The sequence below is a fragment of the Panthera onca genome, chromosome B4 (genome assembly GCF_046562875.1).
Source record: "Panthera onca isolate mPanOnc1 chromosome B4, mPanOnc1 haplotype 2, whole genome shotgun sequence".
In the NCBI taxonomy this organism is placed as follows: domain Eukaryota; kingdom Metazoa; phylum Chordata; class Mammalia; order Carnivora; family Felidae; genus Panthera; species Panthera onca.
In genome coordinates this window covers 36354052-36380517 of record NC_138345.1, presented here as the reverse complement: position 1 = coordinate 36380517, position 26466 = coordinate 36354052, and the positions used below count along the sequence as shown (strand labels likewise).

Below are 26466 nucleotides of genomic sequence, written 5' to 3'. Positions count from 1 at the left end.
GCATCAGTGTATTCTCACCAAGAGTGCAACAGGGTTCTCCTTTCACCACCTCCTCACTAACACCTATTGTGTCTTCTGTTGTTGGTTTTAGCCATTTTGACATTTTGATATGAGGTGATATCTCATTGTGGTTTTGATTTGCATTTCCCTGATGATAAGTGATGTTGAACATCTTTTCATATGTCTGTTGGACATCTCTATGGCTTCTTTGGGAAAATGTCTGTTTATGTCTTCTGCCCATTTTATAATTGGGTTATTCATTTTTTTGGTGTTGAGCTTTTATAAGTTCTTTGTATATTTCGGATACTAACCCTTTATCAGATATTTCATTTGCAAATATCTCTCCCATTCCATAGGTTGCCTTTTAGTTTTGTTGATTGTTTCCTTTGCTGTGCAGAAGTTTTTTATTTTGATGTAGTCCCAATAGTTTAGTTTTGCTTTTGTTCCCTTTGCCTCAGGAAACGTATCTAGAAAGAAGTTGCTATGGCTAATGTCAAAGAAGTTACTGCCTGTGTTGTCTTCTAGGATTTTTATGGTTTCAGGTCTCAAATTCAGGTCTTTAGTCCATTTTGAATTTCTTTTTGTGCATGGTATAAGTGGTCCAATTTCATTCTTTTTCATGTTGCTGTTCAATTTTCCCAACACCATTTGTTGAAGAGACATTCTTTTTTCCCTTTGGGTATTCTATCCTGCTTTGTGGAAGATTAATTGACCATGTAATTGTGGGTTCATTTCTGGGGTTTCTATTCTGTTCCATTGATCTGTATGTCTGTTTTTGTGCCAGTACCATACTGTTTTTATTACGGCAGCTTTGTAATATAACTTGAAGTCTGGAATTGTGATGCCTCCAGCTTTGCTTTTCTTTTTCAAGGCTGCTTTGGGTATTCAGGGTCTTTTGTGGTTTCATATAAATTTTAAGATTGTTTTTCTAGCTCTGTGAACAGTGCTGTTGGTATTTAGATAGGGATTGCATTAAATGTTTAGATTGCTTTGGGTAACATAGACATTTTAACAATATTTGTTCTGGGGCATCTGGATGGCTCAGCTGGTTAAGCTTCTGACTTCAGAGTTCCCTGAAGTTCGAGCCCCATGTTGGGCTCTGTGCTGACAGCTCAGAGCCTGGAGCTGCTTTGGATTCTATGTCTCCCTTTCTTTCTGCCCCTCCTCTGCTCAAATTCTCTCTCTTAAAAAAAAAAAAAAATTAAAAAAAAGCAATATTTGTTCTTCTGAATGGTGAGCATGGAATGTCTTTCCATTTCTTTGTGTTTTCAATTTTTCATCCATGTTTTATGTTTTTCAGAGTATAGATCTTTTGTCTCTTTGGTTATGTTTATTTCTAGGTATCTTAATTGTTTTTGGTGCAGTTGTAAATGGGATTGATTCTTTAATTTCTCTTTCTGATGATTCATTGTTGGTATATAGAAATGTAGCAGATTTCTGTAGATTGATTTTGTATCCTGAGACTTTATGAATTCATTTGTCAGTTCTAGCAGTCTTTTTCATGGAGTCTTTTAAGTTTTCTATACATAATATCATGACATCTGCAAATAGTGAAAGTTTGACTTCTTCCTTGCCTATTTGGATGCCTTTTATTTCTTTTTGTTGTCTGATTGCTATGGCTAGGACTTCCAGTACTAAGTTGAATATAAGTGGTAGAAATGGACATCCCTTTCTTGTTCCTGACCATAAAGGAAAAGCTGTCAGTTTTCCCCACTGAGGATGTTATTAGCTGTGGGTTTTTCATATATAGCCTTTATGATGTTGAGGTATGCTCCCTCTAAACCTACTTTGTTGAGGGTTTTTATCATGAATTTTTGCATCCACGTTCATCAGGGATCTTGGCCTATATTTCCTTTTCATTGTGATGTCTTTATCTGGTTTTGGTATCAGGGTAATGCTGGCCTCATTGAATGAATTTGGGAGTTTTTATTTTTGGAATAGTTTGAGAAGAATGCATAGTAACTCTTCTTTAAATTTTTGCTGGAGTTCACCTGTGAAGCCATCTGGTCCTGGACTTTTGTTTGTTGGGAGATTTTTGATTATTAGTTTCTTTGCTGGTAATCGGTCTATTCAAGTTTCCTATTGCTTCCTGTTTCAGCTCTTGTAATTTGTAGTCTAGGGATTTATCCATTTCTTCTAGGTTGTCCAATTATTAGCATATATTTTTTCATAATATTCACTTATAATTGTTTGTATTTCTGTGATGTTAGTTGTTATTTCTCCTCTCTTTTTTGCGATTTTATTTGGGTCCTTTCTCTTTTCTTTTTGACAAGTTTGGCCAAAGGTTTATCAATTTTATTAATTTTTTCAAAGAACTAGCTCCTGGTTTCCTTGATCTGTTCTATTTTTTTTCTTTAGTTTCCGTATCATTTTATTTCTGCTCTAATTTTTATTATTTCCTTCCTTCTGCTGACCCTAGGCTTCATTTGTTATTCTTTTTTCTAGCTCCTTTTGGCGTAAGGTTAGGCTGTTTATCTGAGATTTTTCTTCTTAAAATAAACCTGTATTGCAGTAAACTGCCCTCTTAAAACTACTTTTGCTGCATCCCAAAGGTTTTGGGCCATTGTGTCTTTATTTTCATTTGTTTCCAGGTACTTTTTATTTCTTCTTTAATTTCTCAGTTGACCCATTCATTGTTTAGTAGCATATTGTTTAACCTCCATGTATTTCTGGTCTTCCCAGACTTTTTTCTTGTGGTTGACTTCTAGTTTCATACTGTTGTGGTTAGAAAAGGTTCTTGTATGACTTCAATTTTTGTGTTTGTTGAGGCCCCTTTTGTAACCTAGTATGTGATCTGTTCTGAAGAATGTTGCATGTGCACTTGAAAAGAATGTGTATTCTGTTTTAGGATAGAATGTTCTGAACATATCTGTTACATCCATCTGGTCCAGTGTGTTATAAGCCATTATAATAATGTTGGATGCATATATATTTATAATTGTTATATCTTGTTGGATTGTCTCCTTCATTACTGTATAGTGCCATTCCGTCTTTTGTTACATACAGTCTTTGTTTTGAAGTCTAGTTTCTCCGATATAAGTGTTGCTATTCCTGCTACTTGACATCATTTGCATGATAAATGTTTCTCCCCTCACTTTCAATCTGGAGGTGTCTTTAGGTCTGAGGTGAGTCTCTTGTAGGCAGCACATAAAAGGATATTGTATTTTTAATCTATTCTGATACCCATGTCTTTTGATTGGAGCATGTAGTCCATTTACATTCAAACAAATTATTGATAGATATGTATTTATTGCCAATTTATTACTTGTTTTGTGGGTGTTTCTGGAGATTTTTTCTGATCCTTTCATTTTTTTCTTTTTTTCATGTTTTTCTGATTTTCTTTAGTGATATATTTGGATTTCTTTCTCTTTATTCTTTGCATGTTTATTAGTGGTTTTTGATGTATGGTTACCATTAGGTCTGTATATATATATATGTTACCAACGTGTTCTGCAAATATCAGTCTATATTCAGGTGATGGTCATTCAAGTTTGAACCGATTCTTTTCTCCTCTCCTCCCCATTTATAGGTATATGTTATTATATTTTATATCCTTTGTATGTGAGTTCCTTGACTGTTTTTTACAGAAATATTCATTTTTACTGCTTTTGTTTTTCCTGCCTTCATACTGTCACTTTTGGTTTCTTTTTACTACTCAAAGAGTCCCCTTTAATATTTCCTGCAGGGCTGGCTTATAGTGCTCATGAACTCTTCTGATTTTTGTTTGGCTGGGAAACTCTTTATTTGTCATGCTATTCTGAATGATAGTCTTGCTGGATATATTGTTCTCAGCTGCAGATTTTTCCCATTCACACTTTGAATATATCATGGTACTACCTTCTGGCTTGCCAAGTTTCTGTTGAAAAATCTCCAGCTAGCCTTATGGGTTTTCTGTTGTAAGTTAATGAGTTCTTTCATTTTGCTGCTTTTAAAGTTTTTTCTTTATCACTGTATTTTATAAATTTAATTACAGTATGTCTTGGTGTTGGCCTGCTTTTCTTGATTTCTCTGTGCCTCCTGGATTTGGATATTTATTTCCTTCCCCAGATAAGGGAAGTTTTCAGCTATTACTTCTTCAAGTAATTTTTCTGCCCCCTTTTCTCTCTCTTCTTCTGGGACTCCTATAATACAAATGTTACTACATTTGACGGAGTCACTGTGTTCCTTAAGTCTGTTGTTGTCTTGCATAATTCTTTTTTCTCTCTTTTGTTCATCTTCATTGCTTTCCATTACTTTCTCTTCTAATTCATTCCTCTGCTTCTTCCTGCCTGCTGTTCAATGCATCAGGTGTGTTTCTAGTCTCATTTATTGCACTCTTCTCTCTTATGGATTCTTTTTAGCTCTTTTATCTCTGTGGTAAAGGTGTCACTGATGTCTTCTTTTCTCAAACCTCAAACTCAAATGAGTATCCTTATGATGTTGTTTTGTTTTTTTAAGGATATGTGTATTTTTTTTTTTATTTTAGAAAGAGAGAGTGTGTGAATGGGGGAGAGGGGCAGAGGGAAAGAGAGAGAATCTAAGCAAGCTTTATGCTCAGCACGGAGCCTGAAATCAAATCAAGAGTCAGATGCTCAACTGACTGAACCACCCAGGTGCCTCAGGATTGTTGCTTTAAATTCTTCATCAGTCATGTTCCTTATATCTATTTTGCTTGGATCTCTGGCTGTGGTTTTATCTTGTTCTTTCATTGGGATAAATTCCTCTGTGTTTGCATTTCGTCTAAGTCTCTGTCTTCTTCTCCGTGTTAGAAAAGCCAGTTAATGTCTCCTGCTCCTGAAAGTAATGGATTTACGAAGAAGAGTTAAGGTAGTGTCCAGGGTTTGGCATCTCAGGGACTGCCTCTGGTGTGTGCTCTGTGCAGTCTGCTGTTGTGTTCTGGTTGTTCTGTCCTTCAGGTCAGTTATCTGCAGAGGCTCTCCTTGCCTCCTGTGGGCAGTGTTTTGTCTCTGGCCTGGATGTGGTGAGTTTTAGCTAGGTGTGGTCTGGTTGGCTTGTGAAATGAGAGTTGTCATCATTTCCACTGTAACTGAGGCCTTGCCAAACTCTCTGGTCCAGAGATGTGGTATGGGCAGGGCTTTGTGCTGGTCTTCTGGGGGAGGGGCCTGCTATGCTCGGGTTGGGGCAAGGGTGACTGAGAAGGGCAGTTCCACTAGAGCCCAGGGGCATGGGGCTTAGTGTAAGCAAGTTAGTCAGCCTTTGGGCACTGTGCTGCCTCTTGCAGGTGGTTCTGTGTTTAAGATGAGGGGGTAGGGGAGGGAAATGGCTTCGTAAGCTCCCTTGTTCCCAGAGAGGTGTCTCCATGAATGCTGCCTCTGAGGGTAGCGCTCCAAGAAGAGTGAATAATTTCTGCACTGTGTACCTCAGGTGTTCTTCACATCTCTGTTTCCATGCTGTTTGCCCCCAGGTCGTTTGCTTGCCTTCTGTCCAGGAGCTGCACAGTGGATGTGGCTTCTTCTCTGCCTTTAGTTGTGGAATTTGTTCTGTCAATCCTCAGGTTGATTTTGGGGGAATTTAGGATGATTTGATAGTTATCTAGTTGTGTTCATGGGAGGAGGTGAGCCTAGGGTCTTCCCTGCCATTTTCCTGCTTTGTACTCCAAGGTTTAAATTTTTATTTAATTCTTGATTGCCCTAGAATTCCATTGAATAGGTTTTCAAGAAAGGTCATAGGTATGATGTTTTCTATGTTCTTGCTTATTGATTATGTTATTTATATTATCTTCTTTACATTTTATAACTAATTGTTACAGAGATGCAAAGAATATAGAGAATAATGAGTAATGGTAGTTACTCAGCTTAAGTAAAACTTCAGGGGTGCCTGGGTGACTCAGTTGGTTAAGCATCTGACTCTACTCTTGATTTCAGCTCATGTCACAATCTCATGGTTGGTGAGATCGAGCCCTGTGTTGGGCTCAGTGCTAACAGCACAGAGCCTACTTGACATTCTCTCTCTCTTTGCTAGTTACCACCTCCCCTACAATAAATTAAAAACTTAAAAAAAAGAAGTGAAAATTCAAATACAGTTTATGTTCCTTGGCATATCTTTACTTGATAGTATTGTCCTCCATTCTGTCCCAGAGTTGAACACTTAATTTTGGTACTTATGAATGCCCTCATATATTGGATCAGGATGCATACTTTTGTACTTTTATAACCTATGTATATATTAGTAAAACATAGGTAATATGAGAAGTATTTACCCTGACTGTAACCAAGAGAATGTAAAATAAGACCAGATTAACATACAATTTTATACCTGTACTTTTATGCTATGTTGGTGAAAATTAAGAAGTCTGTGACAGTATCAAGTGTCAATAAATATGGCACCTGGTTTTCTTGAAGAGCACTGTTGGATTTTTAAATTGGTACAAATATTTTGGGAAGGAGTTATGAAGTTAAACATAAGCATACCCTCCCCGATACAGATACCTTAGATGAACTCCAGTATATGTGTAGGAATGCTCATAGTAGCCTTATTTGGCTATAACAAAACAAAACTGGGAAACAGTCTACAAATGTTCATTAAGAGAAGAATGAATAAGTAAATTTGGTGTAGTCACACAATGGAGCCTCTTATTTTAGGGCAAAGGAATGTTTAGGATAAAAATTCAGCAGAGTCATTTCTTCTAGATATAGGGAAGGCAAGGGAAATGGCATAAGGAGGGATATGTAAATATCTTAATATAGGGAATGAGTTTGTATGTATTTAACTTATTATTCACATACTTCATAACATATATGTATATAATAAATATTATTTGACATAAATGAAAATAACTAAGCAGATTAAGTGTTGTTAAACTTGCATGGTTGGTACATTGGTGTTTATTAGTTTCCCTTTGTTTGAATATTAACTTAAAAAAGGCTTAAGAAGAAAAACCCCATCTCTCTTTGTATATATCTGTATTTTCTTTGGAAAAGAAAAACTGACTCTTGGTTTTGGTTCAGGTCATGATCTCATGGGTTTGTGAGATTGAGCCCCTCATCAGGCTCTGTGCTGACAGCGTGGAGCCTGCTTGGATCTCTCTCTCCCCCTCTCTCTGCCCCTCCCTAGCTTGCAGTCTCTCTCTCAAGGTAAAGGAATAAACATGAAACAAAAAAAAAAGAGAGTAAAGTATCTTTAAATTTTTTTTTTTTTAACGTTTATTTATTTTTGGGACAGAGAGAGACAGAGCATGAACGGGGGAGGGGCAGAGAGAGAGGGAGACACAGAATCAGAAGCAGGCTCCAGGCTCTGAGACATCAGCCCAGAGCCCGACGCGGGGCTTGAACTCACGGACCGCGAGATCGTGACCTGAGCCGAAGTCGGACGCTTAACCGACTGAGCCACCCAGACGCCCCAGAGAGTAAAGTATCTTAAAAAAAAAAAAAAGAAAAAACTTTTCATACATTTCACTTTAAATTTGTTCCTAATTTTATAATTCTAAAATTAGAGCCATCTTTCTCTAGAAGTTTGTTTGTACATTTTGAAACAATGTTTGATACAGATGTAGAGGCTTATTTGATGAAGTTCAGCTGTCTGATTAAAATTTTTTGTATGAATTCTCTGGCAAGTGAATTCATTCATCTTATGGTCAAATGTATCCAATTATGATGAATTAATGACTCGGACAGTTTGAGCCTTTATTCTTGAACCAGAATTTGGCTACTTACAGTGTTTGCTGATTGAGATTAACTTGGGGCCATATTGAATAAGTATAATTCTCCTTCTGTAGGATGACTTTTTAGATATTGGGAGCTTGCTCTTGGACAGCCCTCACATCTTATTTTCCTAGGTGAAATATTTCTGTTCCTCTCAATGTTCTCATTTGCCCTTAATTTTTCTGATGGGAGTTATTTGTCTGAACTTATTTTTCTTCCATACTTTACTTGACCAGTTGGAATTTTGGATCTAATTGCAAGAGAGAGAATTAGAACATTATGAATATTCTGTTCTTGGTCCTAGCTGATACGTGATATTGGCAACTCTCTGAAACTCACTAACCTTCAGTTTTTTCATTTATAGACAGGGTATAATAGTTATTTCAGGAGGTTTTTGTTAGATGATGTAATGTGTATGAAAGTACCTTGGAACCTATAAAGTGTTACACATTGTGGATAGAAGGTGTTAATATTGTTTATTCTTACTTAATTTTACTTTGCTAAATTCAGCCAATTAATCTTTGAGGATCTTTTTGAATCTTGATTTATTTAGTTTGTCTCCTTCAATTTTATGCCTTCTACCCATCTGTGAGCATATTCTTTATACTTTCATATAAGTGATAATATATTGAATAGGGCCAGAAAAGACTTTTGTGGTATATTGTACATCTGTCAGATTTATTTCTCAAAACAATTCTCAAAGCTCTTTTTGTCATCTAAAAATTTTTATTCTTGTAAATTTGTAGGTCTAGCCATTTTAAAGATTCTTCTTTCTCTTCCTCATTCAGACTCTTACATATCTGTCTTAAAAAATCTGAGTCAGTTGGGGCACCTGGGTGCCTCAGTCGGTTAAGCATCTGACTCTTGATTTCAGCTCAGGTCATGATCTCATGGTTCTTGAGTTTGAGCCCCACATCAGGCTACGTGTTGACAGTGCAGAGCCTGCTTGGCATTCTCTCTCTCCCTCACTCTCTGCCCCTCCCCTGCTTGTGCTCTCTCTCTCTCTCTCTTGTAAAATAAATAAGCTTAAAAAAAAATCTAAGTTAATTGGAGAGATCACTCTGTATAATTCTTTCTTATAGTGATGCCTGGGTTATTAGCCAGTGATACACTCAACTGTTTTTGGCTTTTTCAGGACCACTACCCATACATTTTTCTAGATTTCTAAGCAATGTATATATATATATACATATACATATACATATACATATACATATACATATACATATACATATACATGCATATATATATATATGTGTGTATATATATATATATATATATACACACACACACACACACAATGGAATATTGTTTGCTGTTTCTCCATTTCTTCACTACCACATCCACTTACAGTTGCATAGTCAAATTGTGTTTGTGGCTTCCCAGTATTCCTAAACTGTCTTCATTCATCCATTCAGCATAGTACCTTCTACTATATAGTAGGCACTGTGCTAAGTACAAAGACAAATAAGATGTGGTTTCTGCTCTCCAGAAAGACTTTAGAAAGACTTTAGAAATCTAAAGTCTTAGATTTCTGGGAGTCAAAAAAGTGGTGATACAGATAGTATATAGTGGGGCACAAAGCAAGGAATTTTAGATTTGAGCTTGTGTGAAATTGAATGAATGTTTGCTAAGCAGATGGGAAAGGAGTGAGACATCCCAAGCTAAGAGAGCAGTGTGAATGAAAACATGAAATAGTGTTCTTTTCCACATTGTCATGCCTTGGAATTCTGCCTTTGCTCTTCAAACATTTTGTAATAGGAATTCTTACAAGGTTCTGGTAGAGCACTGTCTACAAATGACTTTTCTTTCTTATTATGAACTCTCCTATTACCTGGTCACTGGGACAATTATTTCCAGTTCTTACATAAGGAGAAAGTTTTCAGTGAATATACTCATCTTTATTTTCCTTTTAGTTTATTTAGGAAACTAATAGAGTTCCACTTTTCTTTTCTCTGGCCTTGAATATTTACTGTTAAAAACTAGAAATTTATCTGCAGTAGGTAGTGAGATACAACCTTTCAGGTAGAACGTCAGCTATTCCTGGAGCAAAGTCTTAATTCTGCACACTTAACCTACTTTGCTTCTTTATACAGAGACTTAGTCCATAAGGAAGAGGGGTAAGTTAATTGCTTTCATCTTTTTTCTTATTTCTGACATCTGCATTTTGTAATCATTTTTTTTCACAAATATTTATAATGGTATGTTTAAGTAATATTTAAATATTTTAATATTTAAGAAGGAATGCCAGGAAGCATATTACTTTGGCATTACTTTTGGCATATTAGATATTCATTTAAAACATCATTGTTTTCTGAGAATAGTAGCAGCTGTGATAGTGGCTGGATTGTGAGTCACATACTCTGCACTATTTTTGACTCTGTCTCAGCCACCACTGCCCACCCACAATCTTCTAACTCTCTAGGTAGTTTATGTATTTGTGTGCACTGGAATAGCCCTGTGCTCAGAGAATAAAATGGGACAATAGCAGATGGCTAGGCATGCTGTACAATGGGATTAGCATTGGGCTCCTCCTTCTCAGGGTTCTCCCCTATGGTTTAAAGTAGTTTTGTGTTACAGTAAATTTCTTACCTTTATAGTAAATTACTGACCTGGAAAATGTAATTGAGCATTTGAATCTGAGCTGCATTCAGAAATCTGTGTTAAAATTGTACAGCTTCTTGCTTGATTGATTATAAATGATAATGTTGCTTGGAGTTTAATTTGCTGATGCAGATGTTACCATCATTCCCGTCTGTGCTTCTGTAACTTCTGTGTTTTGCCTTACTTGTTTCTCCAGTTTTGTTGGTTTTGGTGTTTAGAGTTTAGATTTAAGAGTAGCAGAAAGTTAATTAATATATAGAATTAGAAGGTTGCAGGTGGTTTGTTTGGTCATAGATTGGTTCTTAAAATTTTCTCTGTTACTGGGTAACAAAGAAAGTTTTGGGTAGCAAGTCAGAAAGAATAAGTTTTTAAATATATTTTATTTGTTTTCTTCATAGTATTGACTAAGGTAGTGTTCATGTCTTCACTTTTTCCTTAAAATGGAAAGGAGAATATGGTTTATACTAAAAACAACATTTAGTAATTTTACTCCGAGAAAGTTAATATTTTATTTATGTATGTTTTTATTTTATTTTTGAGAGAGAGAGAGAGAGAGAGAGACAGAGTGTGAGTGGGGGGAGGGGCAGAAAGAGAAGGAGATACAGAATCTGAAGAAGGCTCCAGGCTCTGAGCTGTCATCACAGAGCCCGACGCGGGGCTTGAACTCACAGACGATGAGATCATGACCTGAGCTGGAGTTGGACACCCAACCGACTGAGCCACCCAGGCGCCCCGAGAAAGTTAATATCCTTAAAAAATTCTTATTTTTAATAAGGATTAATTGCAGTGTTTTCTAAATGTTATTTTTAAGTCACAACCCAGCTGTTAATGAAGCTAAAATTAAGAGAAGACAAAGTCAGTCTTCATATAACCTTCCCTTTCCCCACCCTGCCACCTCTTTTTCAAGTAAACCTTAAGGAGGTCAACAGCTAAACTTGGAAAGTCTAATTTAACTTCCAGTGTGTCAACAGATAACTATTTTTAAGTGATGTTGATCTTATACAAGTGACATTTTGTAATGATTGATGCGTTATTCCCTATGGAAAGTTTACCGTGTTATAAATTGTTTTAGTTATGATATATTCCTGCTTACCATCCCTTCTCCTTCCAGAACATTTTTATCTGAAAAAATAAAAACAATAAAACAAACACAGCACCCATCACCCTACATTCTGATAATTCTGATAATCTAGAAACAATAAATTTCAGATATAAGCAATTAAAACAGCAATAGCAATAGCATTGCTTTACAATAGATGGAGAAAAACCTATTGCTATATAAATGAACTATTTCTAAGGCTTAGTGACTTAAAGAACCATTTCAGATTGTTTACTTATTTGTGAATCATGAATTTAGGAAGGGCTCTCAAGTAGTTTGTCCCTGATTTGTTTGGTGACAGCTAGGGGTGTCTGCAGTTGGATGATCCACTGCCAAGCTGGCTTTTTCACTTGCATACATTCTGCATAGGTACTTCTTGGCCTCTGGCTGCATGGTTACATGATGTCTTTTGCCTCAGGGCTTCTGCATATGCCCTGGGTATACCACAGCATGATAGGAGTAGTCACACTTCCTATGTGCCACCTGATTTCCACAGTCACAGGTGTTAGAAGCAGAAGCTGCCTGATGAGTTAAGGGTTATATGCTATGAATTGGTTTGGAAGTGTCAGAGGATTCCTTTTGCTGTATTCTGTTTGTCATAGTAGCCACAGGATTGATCTTGATTCAGGGGGTCAAGAAATAGACTTCAGTTCTTAATGGAGGCATGGCAAAGCCACATTGCAGAAGAGCATGTAAGGTGGGAGGTATTGCTGTGGCCATCTTTGGAAAATATCTGCTCCAATTCAATAAAAATGTTGAATAAGAGATTGAGAATATGAGAGTGAGAGAGAGAGACAGAGACAGACAGAGAGAGAGAGAGAGAGACAGAGTGTGTGTGTGTGTGTGTGTGTGTGAGAGAGAGAGAGAGAGAGAGAGAGAGAGAGAGTGATAAAACTCCTCTCTTTTTTGTTGTCTTTTGATGTTGCAGCTTTATTAATCATAATGGAAGAGGAACTTTTCTGTTTCTGTGTTCTACTCAGTGTTTTAATCTGTTATTCATAGAGTTTCTACTATCATCCATTGTTCCTAACAAGTCCCTTCAAATCAGAAAAAATTCTAAGCAGTTGAAATTTTTTTACCAAGTTCAGGAATTATCACAGGGTATAAAAATACGAAAAAAGAGTACAAAGGAATAAGGTGTTAAAAAAAGGTACAAAGGGTGGACTCATAGCAGAAGGTAAATTAATGCTACACATTTATTTTAAAGATTCACCTCAGGTGAGAAGTACAACTGTCTAGATGAAAAGTTTGCGTATTAGTGCTCTAATGTGGAAGATAGTGCTATCTAGAAGATAATTGGACTGAATATGTGTGTAGATGATACATTGAATGCAAAAGGATTTTAAAGTCTGTTAAGAATAGAGAAACTTGGCTAAATTGTTTTGTGTTATTTGGGAGTAAAACAGAATACATCTCAGGCTTAGAGAAGCTTCATGCTTCATTGATGGGTGTTGTGGAATTCTGACTTTTAAGCCAGCACTATGGGTTAATTAAATGGGTTTTTAAAAATAGAGCTATAATTCACATAACATAGAATTTACCATTTTAAACTGTAGAATTCAGTTGTTTGTGTATACTTACAAGGTTGTGTAACCATCACCACTATTCAATTCCAGAACATTTTCAAAAAGAAACCCATTCCTGTTAGCAGTCATAACCCCTATCCTCTGGCAATGTCTAACCTACCCTTTTTCTCTATGGACTTGGCTGTTCTGAATATTTCATATAAATGTAATAATACAGCATGCAGCTTTTTGTGTCTGGCTTTTTAAAGGTAATGGGTTTTAGGTTCATTCATATTGTTGTACTTTATTCAGGCATCAGTCTTCATTCCTTTTTAATGGCTGAATTGGAATGAATATACCACATTTTGTTTATCCATTCTTCAGTTTGTGAACATTTGGGTTGTTTGCACCTTTTGCCTATTACGAATAATGATTCTACGAACATTGATGTACAAGTTTTTGTATGAACTTGTGTTTTCATTTCTCTTGTGTATATATCTAGGAATGGAAATGATGTTAACTTCAAGTTTAACTTTTTGAGGAACTGCTAAACTGTTTCTAAAGCAGCTATATGATTTTACATTCCTATCAACATCTGTTATTTTTCTTCTATAAATAGCCATTCTAATAGATATGTAGTGGTATCTTTTTGTGGTTTTCATTTGCATTTCCATAATGACTCATGATGTTGAACATCTTTTCATGTACTTGACCATTTGTGTATCTTTTAGAGAAATGCCTATTCATATTATTTATTTTTAAATTGAGCTATTTATCTTTTCATTGTTGTGTTCTGGAAAGTCTTTATATATTGGAGACTCCACCCCTATCAGTTATGGGATTTGCAAATATATCTCCCCTACTGTGGTTATCATTTCACTTTTTTGGTAGAGTCCCTTGGTGCACAAGAGTTTTAAATTTTGATGAAAGTCAATCTATCTGATTTCTTCTTGGTTGCTTGTGCTTTTGGTGTCCTATCTAATAAACCTTTGCCTAATTGAAGGTCACAAAGATTTCCTCCTACATTTTCTTCAATGAGTTGTATAGTTTTATTTATTTATTTTTAATATTTTATTTTTTGAGAGAGAGCTTAAGTGGGAGAGGGGCAGAGAGCAAGGGGATAAAGGATCTGAAGCAGGCTCTGCACCTACAGGCTGACAGTAGCGAGCCCAGCATGGAGCTTGGATTCACGAACTATTGCAACCATGATCTCAGCTGAAGTCGGATGCTCAACCAACTGAGCCACCCAGGTGCCCCTATGAGTTTATATAGTTTTAGATTTTATATCTAGATCTTTGACCATTCCAAGTTAGTTCTTGGTGTATGGTAGGGGTCCAACTTCATTATTTTGTATGTGGATATATCCAGTTGTCCCAGCACCATTTGTTGAAAAGACTGTTCTTGGGGCACCAGGTGGCTCAGTTGGTTAAGTGTCTGACTCTGGCCACAAGTCATGATCTTGCTGTTCTTGGGTTTGAGCCCTACATCGGGCTCTGTGCTAACTGCTCAGAGCCTGGAGCCTGCTTCTGATTTTGTCTTTGCTCTCTCTGCCCCTCCCCCGCTCATCTATTCATTCATTCTCTCTCTTTCTCTCTGAAAAATAAACATAAAAAAAAAAAAAAAAAGACTGTTCTTTCTCCATTGAATGGTCTTAGGACCCTTGCTAAAAATCAGTTGGTTGTAGACATGTGTGTTCATTTCTGAACATTAATTCTATTTCTGAGCTCTTAATTCTATTCCATTGGTGTATGTCTATCCATGTGTGATACCACTCTGTCTTGATTACTCTAGATTAAAAAAAATTTTTTTTAATGTTTAGTTTTGTGAGAGATACAGACACAGTGGGGGAGGAGCAGAGAAAGAGGCAGAGACAGAATCTGAAGCAGGCTCCAGGCTCTGAGCTGTCAGCACAGAGCCCGACATGGGGCTTGAATTCACGAACTATGAAATCATTACCTGAGCCAAAGTTGGATACTTAACTGATGAAGCTACTCAGGCACCCCTGATTACTATAGATTTTTAGTAGGTTTTGATATTGGGAATTGTGAATCTTCTACCTTTGTTCCTTTTCAAGATTGTTTTTTGCTTTTGGGGGTCCCTTTTAATTCCATATGAATTTTGAGATCAGTGTGTCCATTTCTGTAAAAAAGAAATTTGGAAATTTGGTAGGGACTGTGTTGAATCTGCTCATCAATTTGGAGAGTATTGCCAGACAATATCAAGTTTTTCAGTTGATGAACATGGAGTATCTTTCAACTTCTCAAGGTTGTCTTTAATTTCCTTTATCAGTGTTCTGTGGTTTTCAATTTATAAGTCTTGAACTTCTTTAAATTTATTCCTAAATATTTTTTTCTTTTTGATGCCATTACCAATGGAATTGTTTTCATTTCATTTGCAGATTATTAATTTTTAGTGTGCAGATACACAACTGACCTTTGTATATTGATTTTGCCTTTTGCAATTTTGCTAAACTTGTTTATTAGCTCTAACAGTGTTTTAGTGGTTTTTTTAGTATTGTCTGTATGTAAGATTATGCCACCTGCAAAGAGATGGCTATACTTCTTCCTTTCCAATGTAGCTGCCTTTTATTTTTTCTTTCCTAATTGCTATTCCCAAGTTGTTCAGTACGATGATGAATAGAGGTAGTGAAGCCTGTATCCTTGAATTGTTCTTTACCTTAGGAGAAAGGTTTTCATTTTTCATCATTAAGTATGATGTTAACTTCGGATTTTTTCATAGATGCCCTTTATCATGTTGAGGAAGTTTCCTTTTGTTCCTAGTTTATTGTGTGTTTTTATCATGAAAAAGTGTTGTACTTTTTTTTTTTAATGTTTATTTATTTTTGAGACAGAGAGAGACAGAGTGCAAGTGGGGGAGGGGCAGAGAGAGAGGGAGACACAGAATCTGAAACAGGCTCCAGGCTCTGAGCTGTCAGCACAGAGCCCGACGCGGGGCTTGAACCCACGGACTGCGAGATCATGACCTGAGCCGAAATTGGACGCTTAACCGACTGAGCCACCCAGGTGCCCCAAAAAGTGTTGTACTTTGTAAAATGCTTTTTCTGTATTTATTGAGGTGATTGTGTGATTTTTGTTCTTTATTCTGTTCATATGGTACATTATATTGATTGATTTTTGTATGTTTGAACCAACCTTGCATTCCTAGGATAGGGATGGATGTGATTTTAAATAGCCTTGTCTTCATCTGGAGAATTGTGGAAACTTATTCTACCAAAATTACCATGTTGGCAGTAGCAGTGGACCTGAGAGAATACAGCCTTTGGATAAATGCTTTATTTTTAAGTGTTGCAATATAATATAAATAAGAGCTATTTAAGAGCTTATACTGTAGTGCTTTGTAAAATATAGAAGTAATTTTGACCTTTGTTAAAATACTGTTTCCTTTGACTTTTAACTGTGTTTGAATACTTAGTGAATAACTTGGAGATCTATGTTTATCTGGGTCCATTTGCTGTTGATAGAGTGCCATATAAATACTCTCAGAGTCTTACAAGCTCTAGTTCAGAGTGCCCTGATTTGTTTTGACTGAGCACACATTTTAAACTGGAAAGTGGTAGTTAGCATGCAAATAGGAAAGGGTCAGATCTCTATCATGATAAAGATTATTCTTACAGGTCTCTCAGGAGACCTTGTAGCAGGAACTTGTCAGAGTAATAAATAGATAGATAGATAAGTATCTAGAGAGGGACAAAGGATTAAAAAAAATACCTGATCAAAGTTTTGAAGCACAGTCAATATTTTCTTCTGCTTAAGAACTGCTTATAATTTGACATGAATTAACTTGCATTGCATTCTCACCTGTGGGAATGGCTGTTTGGATAGATGCCCAGGTACCTGTCAACTTTAGTTAAGAAGTTGAAATAATTAACCACCTGAAGAAGTTATTAAATAAATCAGACTTCGATGGAGTAGCTTTTTGTGCTGTTTCTTCTTTCTACTATATCAATATGTACACCCTAACTAGAAAATAGCTTCAAGCATCAGACATGTGTTTTGTCCTTTGTTTTCCTGTACTTGCCAGATCTGGTTACTTTTTTCTCCTAATCCTTTTTTTCCTAGAGGAGTTTTTTGGATTAGAAAATTCATCCAAATCTACCAAGGAAAATTTATTAAATCTGGTAAGATCCTTAGGTTTCCATTGCATATACACCAGGAACCGTTGTTTGGATCTATTTTCCCTGCATGTCACCCAGGCCAGACTCTTATTTTATATACAACAAATTTGGCAACATGGTTTTTTGTTTTTTTTTTTTTTTCTTTTTTCTTTTTAGAGAGATGTGTGCACAAGTGCAGGTGAGGGGCGGGGTGGGGAGGGGAGAGAGAGAGAGAGAGAGAGAGAGAGAGAGAGAGAGAGAATATGATTGAATGAATGAGTGAATCAGTCAATCCTAAGTAGGCTCAATGCTCAGCAGAGCCTGATGTGGGGCTCAGTCCCACAATTGTGGGATCATGAGCTGAGCTGAAATCAAGAGTCAGGCACCCAACTGACTCACCCAGGTGCCCCAGTAACATAGTATTTTTTATAAAGCAGCTAAGTGAGGAATTTTAAGTGAAGTGTGTATTCATTTTAAACAACATTCTGGGTAAAAGAATGCCCCTGATGAATGAGCTTTAACACTTCCCCTACCCTTTTGACAATCTGATGAAAGCCGTGGGTTCTCTCCATATAAAAATGCACATAGCTCATTTTTGGGACATCATACATCCAGGTCATCCATGAACTCTTGATTAAAAATGCCCCCCCAAAAAAAAAAAATGCCCACCATCCATGAAACAGACAAGTTTGAGATACAAAGGCCTCTAGGTTTTACAAAACCATAAAATTATGTATGTGGTTCAAATACAAGGGAAGTTGAGGTCAGTTACAATTTCATGTTAACTGTCATTTAACTAGAAAGAGTATATCTGCTGGATATAGTGGATACTGTGGTGAGTGACCTATATTCCCCTTGAGGGTCTAAGGATGTATTCGCCCAGGTGCTGGAAGTACTGTTGACATAGTCCTTAGTTGTTAGCCCCTGTGGGCTAAAGAGACCTCCCTTGCATAAAGGCATACTGCTTTCCATGGATGTCCTAAATTTATCTCTGAGGATATAAGGGTTTGAATCCATTGCCCTGACTTGAGACAACTCTGAAAGATCATCCCAGATTCAGAGTTCCTCATTGGGTCATCTGAATCTTTTGGGACTTTGTGGCATCTGAATTTCTCCCTCTGCACAATAAGGCTCTCTCCCTACCACCTTCCTTTCCACTGGTATTAATCTTAAGAGCACCCTCTAATAAACTTCGTGCAAGTAAAATCTATCTCAAGGTCTGCTTCCTGGGAAACCCAGCCTTGTCACATTAGGGTTGAGTATTAGTACAAGTTAGCGTACAGGCCATGAAAGGAGGCTTGGCTAAAATAAAAGTTTAGTGAGGGGCGCCTGGGTGGCTCAGTCACCCAGTTACTTTGGCTCAGGTCATGATCTCATGGTTATTGAGTTCGAGCCCTGTGTCAGGCCCTGTGCTGACAGCTCAGAGCCTGGAGCCTGCTTCAGATTGTGTCTCCCTCTGTCTCTTCCCCTTCCCCACTCACACTCTGTCTCTGTCTCTCTCAAAAATAAAAACATTAAAAAAAAAGTTCAGTGAGATGAACTTTAATTTAGACTCAAAATATGTGAAGCATCTTATCAGTATTCCTTCAGACCTTATATTTCCAGTGGTTTTTGGAAATCTAGGTTTCTTTGAATTCATTAGTTGTCTCCCACTTTTTTTTTTTGACCTTGCAGAAAACCGCCAAAATCTCTGATGGCTTGGTTTGTTTGCCACACAATATGAGCCTGTGAAAGATGTGGGTTAAGTAAAGAGTTGCTCACACGTCCTGCAGAAACCCCTAGAGGTTTCTCAAGTTGATAAGTACATATGATAAGGGAACTCCTGTTGTTAGAATCCTAATCATATTCCTTCCACAAATCCTAAGATTTCTTTCTTGGACAATGTTTAAAAAATTATTGCTTTTATTATTATCATTGAAAGGAAGTATTCTAAATATTTGAAAAAGATGGAAAACCTTATAACAAGGAAAATTCTATGTAAAACTAAACTTTTCCCTCCTTCAAATTGGGGTAATATTGTACATACTTTTTGATAACTTGTCTTTTTCCTTAATAGTATATGAAAAGCAGGTTTCTACATCTTCACTTAATCCTTAAGTATATGAATTGTAATGGTTGCATAATATTACATTCAGTGGATAGATTGTATGTAACTTAGCTAGCCACCTATTGTTATGTATTTGATTTTTCTCTACTTTGTTATTGTTAATAAATAACACAGAATGATTGCTTTTTCTTTGAAACTAAGCCTAGTGTGCTTGCTTTAATTAGTTATTTAAAAATATTGAGTTCTTTTATCACTAAAATGTAGTGAACTATTAGATGTAAGACTTTTTAAAAAAAATTTCTAATGTTTATTTTTGGAGACAGAGAGACAGAGAGAGAGAACAAGAGGGCAAGTGTAAGCAGAGGAGGAGCAGAGAGAGAGGGAGACACAGAATCTGAAGCAGGCTCCCTGCTCCAAGCTGTCAACACAGAACCTGACGTGGGCGGGGCTTGAACTCACAAACTGCAAGATCATGACCTGAGCTGAAGTTGGACACCCAACTGACTGAGCCCCCCAGGTGCTCCAAGACTGTTTTATCTAGATAGCCATTGTTACTATACAACTTAAAGGGGTAGCATTCGTATGGATGATGTGAATTGAGTTCCTAAGTGCAGTGTCACTATTAACAGAAGGATTGCTGTTGTACATTTATGGATCCTCTTTGAACAATTTTAGCACAGGAAGGTCCGGCAAATTTTTATATATGCCTGCCAGATAAAAAAGAAGTATTTGAGACATTTATATAGTTGTCTACCAAGCAGATCTTAACTGGCAGTGACCTTTGGTTTCCCCAGCTTTTGTTCCATATTATCCAGTTGTTTTAATGCAAGAGGTCCCTAGTTCCATTATCTGTCCCAGAGCAGGTTTATCAGGAAACTTATTTTCCCTCTCAGCAATTAATGAAATCTGTCAGGAGCAGTGAATTCTGAATGTATTTTCCTAAAGATCATAGCTACACCTTCTGTATAGTTCGAACTGAACAGTTTTTAAAATAAAATATAGTAGTACTCTAATGAAATTTATTACTTTTTAAATGTTCTCAGCTTCCCCCTGAGAATATAGTTGTATTTTAGAATTGAAGGAATGTTAGTGTTCTTTTGTTTTACAGATAAAATAATTAGAAAGATCAAGTAACTTTCCCAGTATGATGTAGCCAGCTATTTTTTCATTACAGTAATCTACTCTAACTCATGATGAGAGAACAGTACAGTTGAGAAGGAAACTCAACCAAAGAAATAATTGGTTACCATCCATAATCTTTGCTGGACTTATTAAAGACCATAAACAGTGATTAACAATATAGATATGGAAGCTTTTCACAACCTAAACTGAATTGAAAACATTGCTTAGAATTGCTCATGATTTTGTTGTGTCTAGAAACACATTCCTGGACAAGTAAAAGTTAAAGGCCAGTATAGTTTGGGCTTGTTGGTACTTCTTGCCAGATCACAGGGTAGTAGACAATTGCCTAGAAATTAGGGGACTTAGTGAATTTTTCCTTTTTATATTTTATTAATTACTGTAGATCCCTCTTTGCTCCTGATTATGATCATTCATGTAAACTGTACTTCTGTCATTGATATTGAAAGGTATTATTAACCTAGTAGGTGAAGGTCAGAGCCTTTCTGAATAATTTGATTTACATAGTAAATTGATGCTGATGACTACTTAGAACAACTGTGGAGACATCATCAAAAACATTCTTTAAATGATGTTTAAAGTAGCTAGGTGATTGCAAGAAGTGTTTTTTTGGATACCTTGTCCTTAGAACTGTATGCTAGAGGAAGTCTCTTCTACCTTTACTCAGTGATTAGAACCTTAGAGTCAGAGTAATCAGTTCCACTTGACTAGGAATAAATCATTCACATTGAAACATGATAGTTCCTGACAACTGGCAATGCTGATAAAATTAAAACAAAAGATGTGAAGAAATCTGTGCCAATGTGGAACTGGTATGCAGATTTGATGAATTCACATGTAGCATGCGTTCGGCATTAGTCTTTCTCTGATTACATACATTTTTTCTCTGTAAAATAAAAATTGTATGAGGAGAAAAAGGTTCTGTATAATACAATAATTAGGTTTTTCTTTCTCTCTCTCTCTCTTTCTTTCTTTCTTTCTTTCTTTCTTTCTTTCTTTCTTTCTTTCTACAGCACAGTTGACAGAGCTATACTATGATTAGAGAGGGCAATGTCATCTTTTTGTGAATAGTTATTTAAAAAAAAATCTTGAATTCTTCATTGTTCTTTATGGTAAAAAACTGTATGTATAAACCTGAGTGATCCCCCTCTTCCCTATTTGTCATCAAGGACAGAGATATATAGAATAAACAGCAATTCCTTTGATCTCTACAGAATTTAAACTCATGCAGCAATTGAATATACACTAATAGGTACTTCATGATCTATTTCTATATCAGATAGGGTTTGTGGAAAGTACAAAAAAAGCCCATAGAATTATAAAATAAATAATTTTCTACAACAATCATTTATTAATTTTCAATGTAATTAAAAACAAGTGAGTGAAGGAAAATCTTTTTTTGCAATTTCATTGTCAAGTGCTTTCTAGTCCAAACTAGCTTCCTTCTACCCCTTGGAAGTCAGGCTAAACTGACTATTTTAGTAGTATGATGATACTGAAGTCCTGATTATCAAGTGTCTTTGCCTCTGCCCACTAGCTTTAGTGTATTGTATTTGGATATATGTTCCTTACATGGGAGATGTACTTTTGCATTTGCAATGGTTTCCTATCTCCACCATTCATGCTTTTCTTCAGTAGGGGATAAGATTTTGGTATAAGTGACCACAGTAATAATGTACCATGTCTATTAGTAAACACTACTTAATAATAAGGGATAGTTTCTGTAAAGATGGCTTGAGTCATTTGTATGATTGATTTTTTTTTTTAATCACAGAACATATTATTTATAGCATGGTGATTAAGAGTAGGATTCTAGAGCTGCATTGCCTAGTAGTTATCTCATAGTCTTCTGGTGATGCTTAAATCTTTGTTATATATAAAGTTCTTACAACAGTACCTCACATACAATGTTCTTTTTAAACGTTAGTAGTCCCTTTTATCACCACTACCTCCTCCTTGTCACCACCACCACAATTATTATCGTTAGTATTATTATTAAGCTTATTGATTTATTTTGAGAGAGAGAGAGCAAGCAAGAGCGTGTGCATGCAGGGGAGGAGCCCTGTCAGCGTGGTCCCAACACAGGGCTCGAACTCACAAACTGTGAGATCATGACCTGACCCAAAATCAAGAGTCAGACGCGTAACCAACTGAGCCGCCCAGGCATCCCTTATTATTATTTTTGTTGTTATTGTTATATTATTTTGTTATTTTAAGGATTCTGTGGTTTCTATTCCTACACAGTGGAGATGTCTTGTTTTATTTTGTTTTTGTAGATAGTCTGAGTATATTTAGGGGAGTATTTTTCTACTTAACATGATTCCAAATATCCATATTGTTCATATTCAGTTATGTGCACAGCTGATCTAGTTTTTTTCTTGGCTGTTGTATTCTAGTTTTTTCCTTGACTGTATTCCAAACTTTTTGTAAATCATTTATTTTAGATCCTGTGGATAATTGAATTTAGTATAGAAATAGGAAACTGTGTATTTTATAGAAATTGCCAAATAAATACTGAAATAACATGATAATGGGACTATCCGGGTGATCAGCTTTTACATCTTCAACATTAGGTAAGAACACGATTTTGAATCACCACCAAAGTGAGGGTGTGTAACAGCAGCTTTTAGTACATTTCATGTTATCCATCGTGTTGCTAGGTAAACTAAAAGAGAAGTATTTTTGTACATACTCCTCCTCCCAGATACCACACACAGCATCTTTTGGGTTTATTCAGTGCTTATGTGGCTAGTTTGCACATATCTATGTCTTTTTCAACTCTTCCTCGCTGATGGCAGCTTGCCCAAAGGAGGCAATTTTACTGTCCATCGTCCTTCATTTTGTCAGTTCTTTTCAGTATGGAATGTTTATTCCGCCTCCTTAGAAGTGAATAGCCATTCTTTTCCTCTCCTCCAACTCAACAATCTGTTTAGACAGCTGGGTAATTGAAAAAGAAAGTAGCTTACGGAGAACGTGTTAATGGGGATTTTACCAAGTTTAGCAGCTTCTGCACCTGAGTATATTATGAAACGTTTTTGCCAGCAAAGAATAATGGATTCCTTTAATAGTTTTACTATGTATAAATTATAGGAGTGGTATTGTTAGCAGTTTAACTTCTTAATTTCTTTCTTAGATGCTGATGATAGGGGAGAAAGAAAGATATCCTTATGATGCTTGTAAGGGCTATTTGTATATTAGGTGGTCTCCTAAAACAAATCTCTATTTTCTTGTATGTAAAACTTGGTTGTTTCTGTGAAATTTCATTTTAAATAATGGCTCTTGTATGCTTTTTCTTGACAAGAAAGTCTGATTAATAGCATGGTCATATCTTTTCTTTGTTTAATAAGGTTTGTATGTTAACAACCAGAATGACATGCATAGCTGGTTAAACATGTAAAAGCAGGGCATTGCATTCTCCATTGCATATGGAGTATTATATTTTTGAGTGCCAAAATTCTCTTTAGTGGTTGTGAGTATACCTAAGTGGTGATCCATATGAGATTCTAATAATAGTGTCTGATTTAAGGTAGACTAATGGTTTTCATTTGTGGTGGTCTTTTTCTGATAGTAGGTTTTCAACTTTTAATGTCATTGAAAAGACTGGAACCCATTTCAAGCATTTCAGTGGTTTACCTGTATGGTTGTTTCTTTGTTAAAGAATAAAAATCTAGGGGCACCTGGTTGGCTCAGTCAGCTAAATGTCCGTCTCTTGATTTTGGCTCAGGTCGTGATCTCATGGTTTGTGAGATTGAGCCCTGCGTTGGGCTGTGGTCTGACAACATGGTACCTGCTTGGGATTCTCTCCCCCTCCCTCTCTGCCTCTGCTCTGTGCGCGTGCTCGCTCTCTCTCTCTCTCTCTCTATCTCTCCCTCCCTCCCTCCCTCTCTCTCTCCCCCTCCCCTCCCACTCTAAATAAACAACAATACAAACCAAACCAACCAACCTACCTACCTACCTTAAAAAAAAAATGAATAAAAATCTAAGCCTTACACAGTATTTAGGGTACCTTATTTACCAGATGTTTTTGCATAGCTTATTTATTCTGCTTGTGGAATTCTCATTGACTTTAGAGAAGGACTTGATTTTTTCTTCCCCTGTAGAATGAGGAAGTTCCTTAAAGAGCTTATATTAAATTGATTACTGCAGAAAGTTATCTGAACATTGTATCTAGGCTTCTTTTATAGTTACTTTCTTGGCAGGAGTTTATGTGTATGCCTAAATACAGTCTCTAAAAGTGTGAGCTTATATATTATTCATTTACTGATTAATGAACCAGTATTTATAATAGACCTAACGTGTGCCAGATATGATGATAGAAAATTGGGGTGGAGGTGTAGGATCCAGTCTACTTGTGAAGACGTGTATCAAACAAAGAATTATAATATGGTCAGGGGTTAGTGTTACAATGTGTATATACAGATTGGAGAATAGAGATAAATGTGGCAAACATATAGATATATGAAAGAATGGAGAACATGTGTGTATGTGTATGTATATATAACATGTATATGTGTAATAAAATACAAAGAGCATTTTATTCTCATGGAGGTAAAAGCAAGGAAATCTTTTCAAAGGAGATAACTTTTTTTTTTTTTTTTTCAACATTTTTTATTTATTTTTGGGACAGAGAGAGACAGAGCATGAACGGGGGAGGGGCAGAGAGAGGGAGACACAGAATTGGAAGCAGGCTCCAGGCTCTGAGCCATCAGCCCAGAGCCCGACGCGGGGCTCAAATTCACGGACCGCGAGATGGTGACCTGAGCTGAAGTCGGACGCTCAACCGACTGAGCCACCCAGGCGCCCCTCAAAGGAGATAACTTTTATGTTGCTTTTTGAAAGCCATGTAAAGTAAACCAGCTAGTTCTAGTATTAGCTCAAGAGACTAATCATATTTTGCAGCTTGATTTTTCTCTCTAGAACTTATTGCCATCCTACATTCTATATTTATTTCATTCATTCATTGTCTACTGCATTAGGATGTAATCTCTTTGAGGATAGGGATTTTTGTTGTTTTTATTACTTCTATATTCTCAACACCTAGAAAAGTTTCTGGCCTATAGCAGTAGCTCAAGTATGTGTTGAATGAATGAATGAAATTTGTGAGTTCTACAGTAATTGCCTTATTATTTCTTTTAGTTTATTAAGGCTGTCTCTTGGGGCACCGGGGTGGCTCAGTCGGTTAAACATCTCACTTTGGCTCAGATCTTGATCTCATGGTTTGTGGGTTCAGGCAGGCTCCCTCTGCCCCTCCCACACTCACTCTCTTTCTCAAAAATAAACATTAAAAAATTTTTTTTTACAAAGGCTATCTCTCTACAATCCCTTTATTTATTTTTTTACTCAGTATCTTTCATTATGGGTACTTGAGTTTCCTATGATAACATGCTATCTCCATGTTTCTCAAACCTACTCCCTCCTTTCCATCTCTCTTAGCTCATCTGGTCTTGAAAATCTTTTACCTGAATTGATAAGCTCTAATTGTTTTCCATGTAAGTCCCCTTAAGTTATTTCTCCATAGCCATCAGAATTATCTATCTAAAAGACAGAACTGACCAGACCATTTCTTTGTTTAAAAACACCTAATGGTTGTCCTCTGTTAGAATAAAATCTGTCTAGTATAGATCACACACAGAGCCATCCATAGCATGGGTTCAGCTCCATAATGTATATGAAGGAATGAATAATTTCAATAAGGAATTTCATTGAAAATGCTTCCTGTTTGGATAAAAGAAGATCTAAGATTATATCTTAACACTAGTGTTTAAGAACAGTTTTTCTTTATACAGCTAATTTGTCTGTCTTACTGGCTTATTCTAATCCTCAATTCACTGTGATTTACAATGTCATTATTGAAGTAATCCAATTTCTCATGTCTTTCCTCTCTATAATTCCTCTCTCCATCCCATCTCTATATCTTGGGTATTTTCTCTCTAGCTACTTTCCTTATTTCTTTAGAGACTTATATATATGTGTATGTGCATCTTTTCTCTGTTCTGGATATAAATTCTAACTTTAAAATTTTGCATGCAGTTTTGAAACCCTTAGGATTAAATTATTTCTATGGAACACACTCAGAGATAACCCTGATCTACCTGTTTTCAATTTAAAATTATTTTTATTGTGACTATATTTCTCTTAATTTCCTCCCCCCCGCTCAGATTGAAAATCTTCAAGAGCAACTTAGAGATAAGGAAAAGCAAATGAGCAGCTTGAAAGAACGAGTCAAATCCTTGCAGGCTGACACTACCAACACTGACACTGCCTTGACAACTTTGGAAGAGGCCCTTGCAGAGAAAGTGAGTGACTGGTTTGGACTC

At 36.3% G+C, this 26466-nt stretch overlaps 1 protein-coding gene across 13 annotated transcripts in view; it reads left to right on the top strand.

The window, feature by feature from the left end:
* The window catches only part of ERC1 (ELKS/RAB6-interacting/CAST family member 1), a 523992-nt gene that overhangs the window by 148272 nt on the left and 349254 nt on the right, over positions 1-26466 (top strand). For all 13 annotated transcript variants that reach the window (XM_078450206.2, XM_078450210.2, XM_078450204.2 and 10 more), the window contains one exon: positions 26308-26445. In XM_078450206.2, the coding sequence (XP_078306332.1) occupies positions 26308-26445 (138 nt within the window). The remainder of the gene's footprint in view (positions 1-26307; positions 26446-26466) is intronic.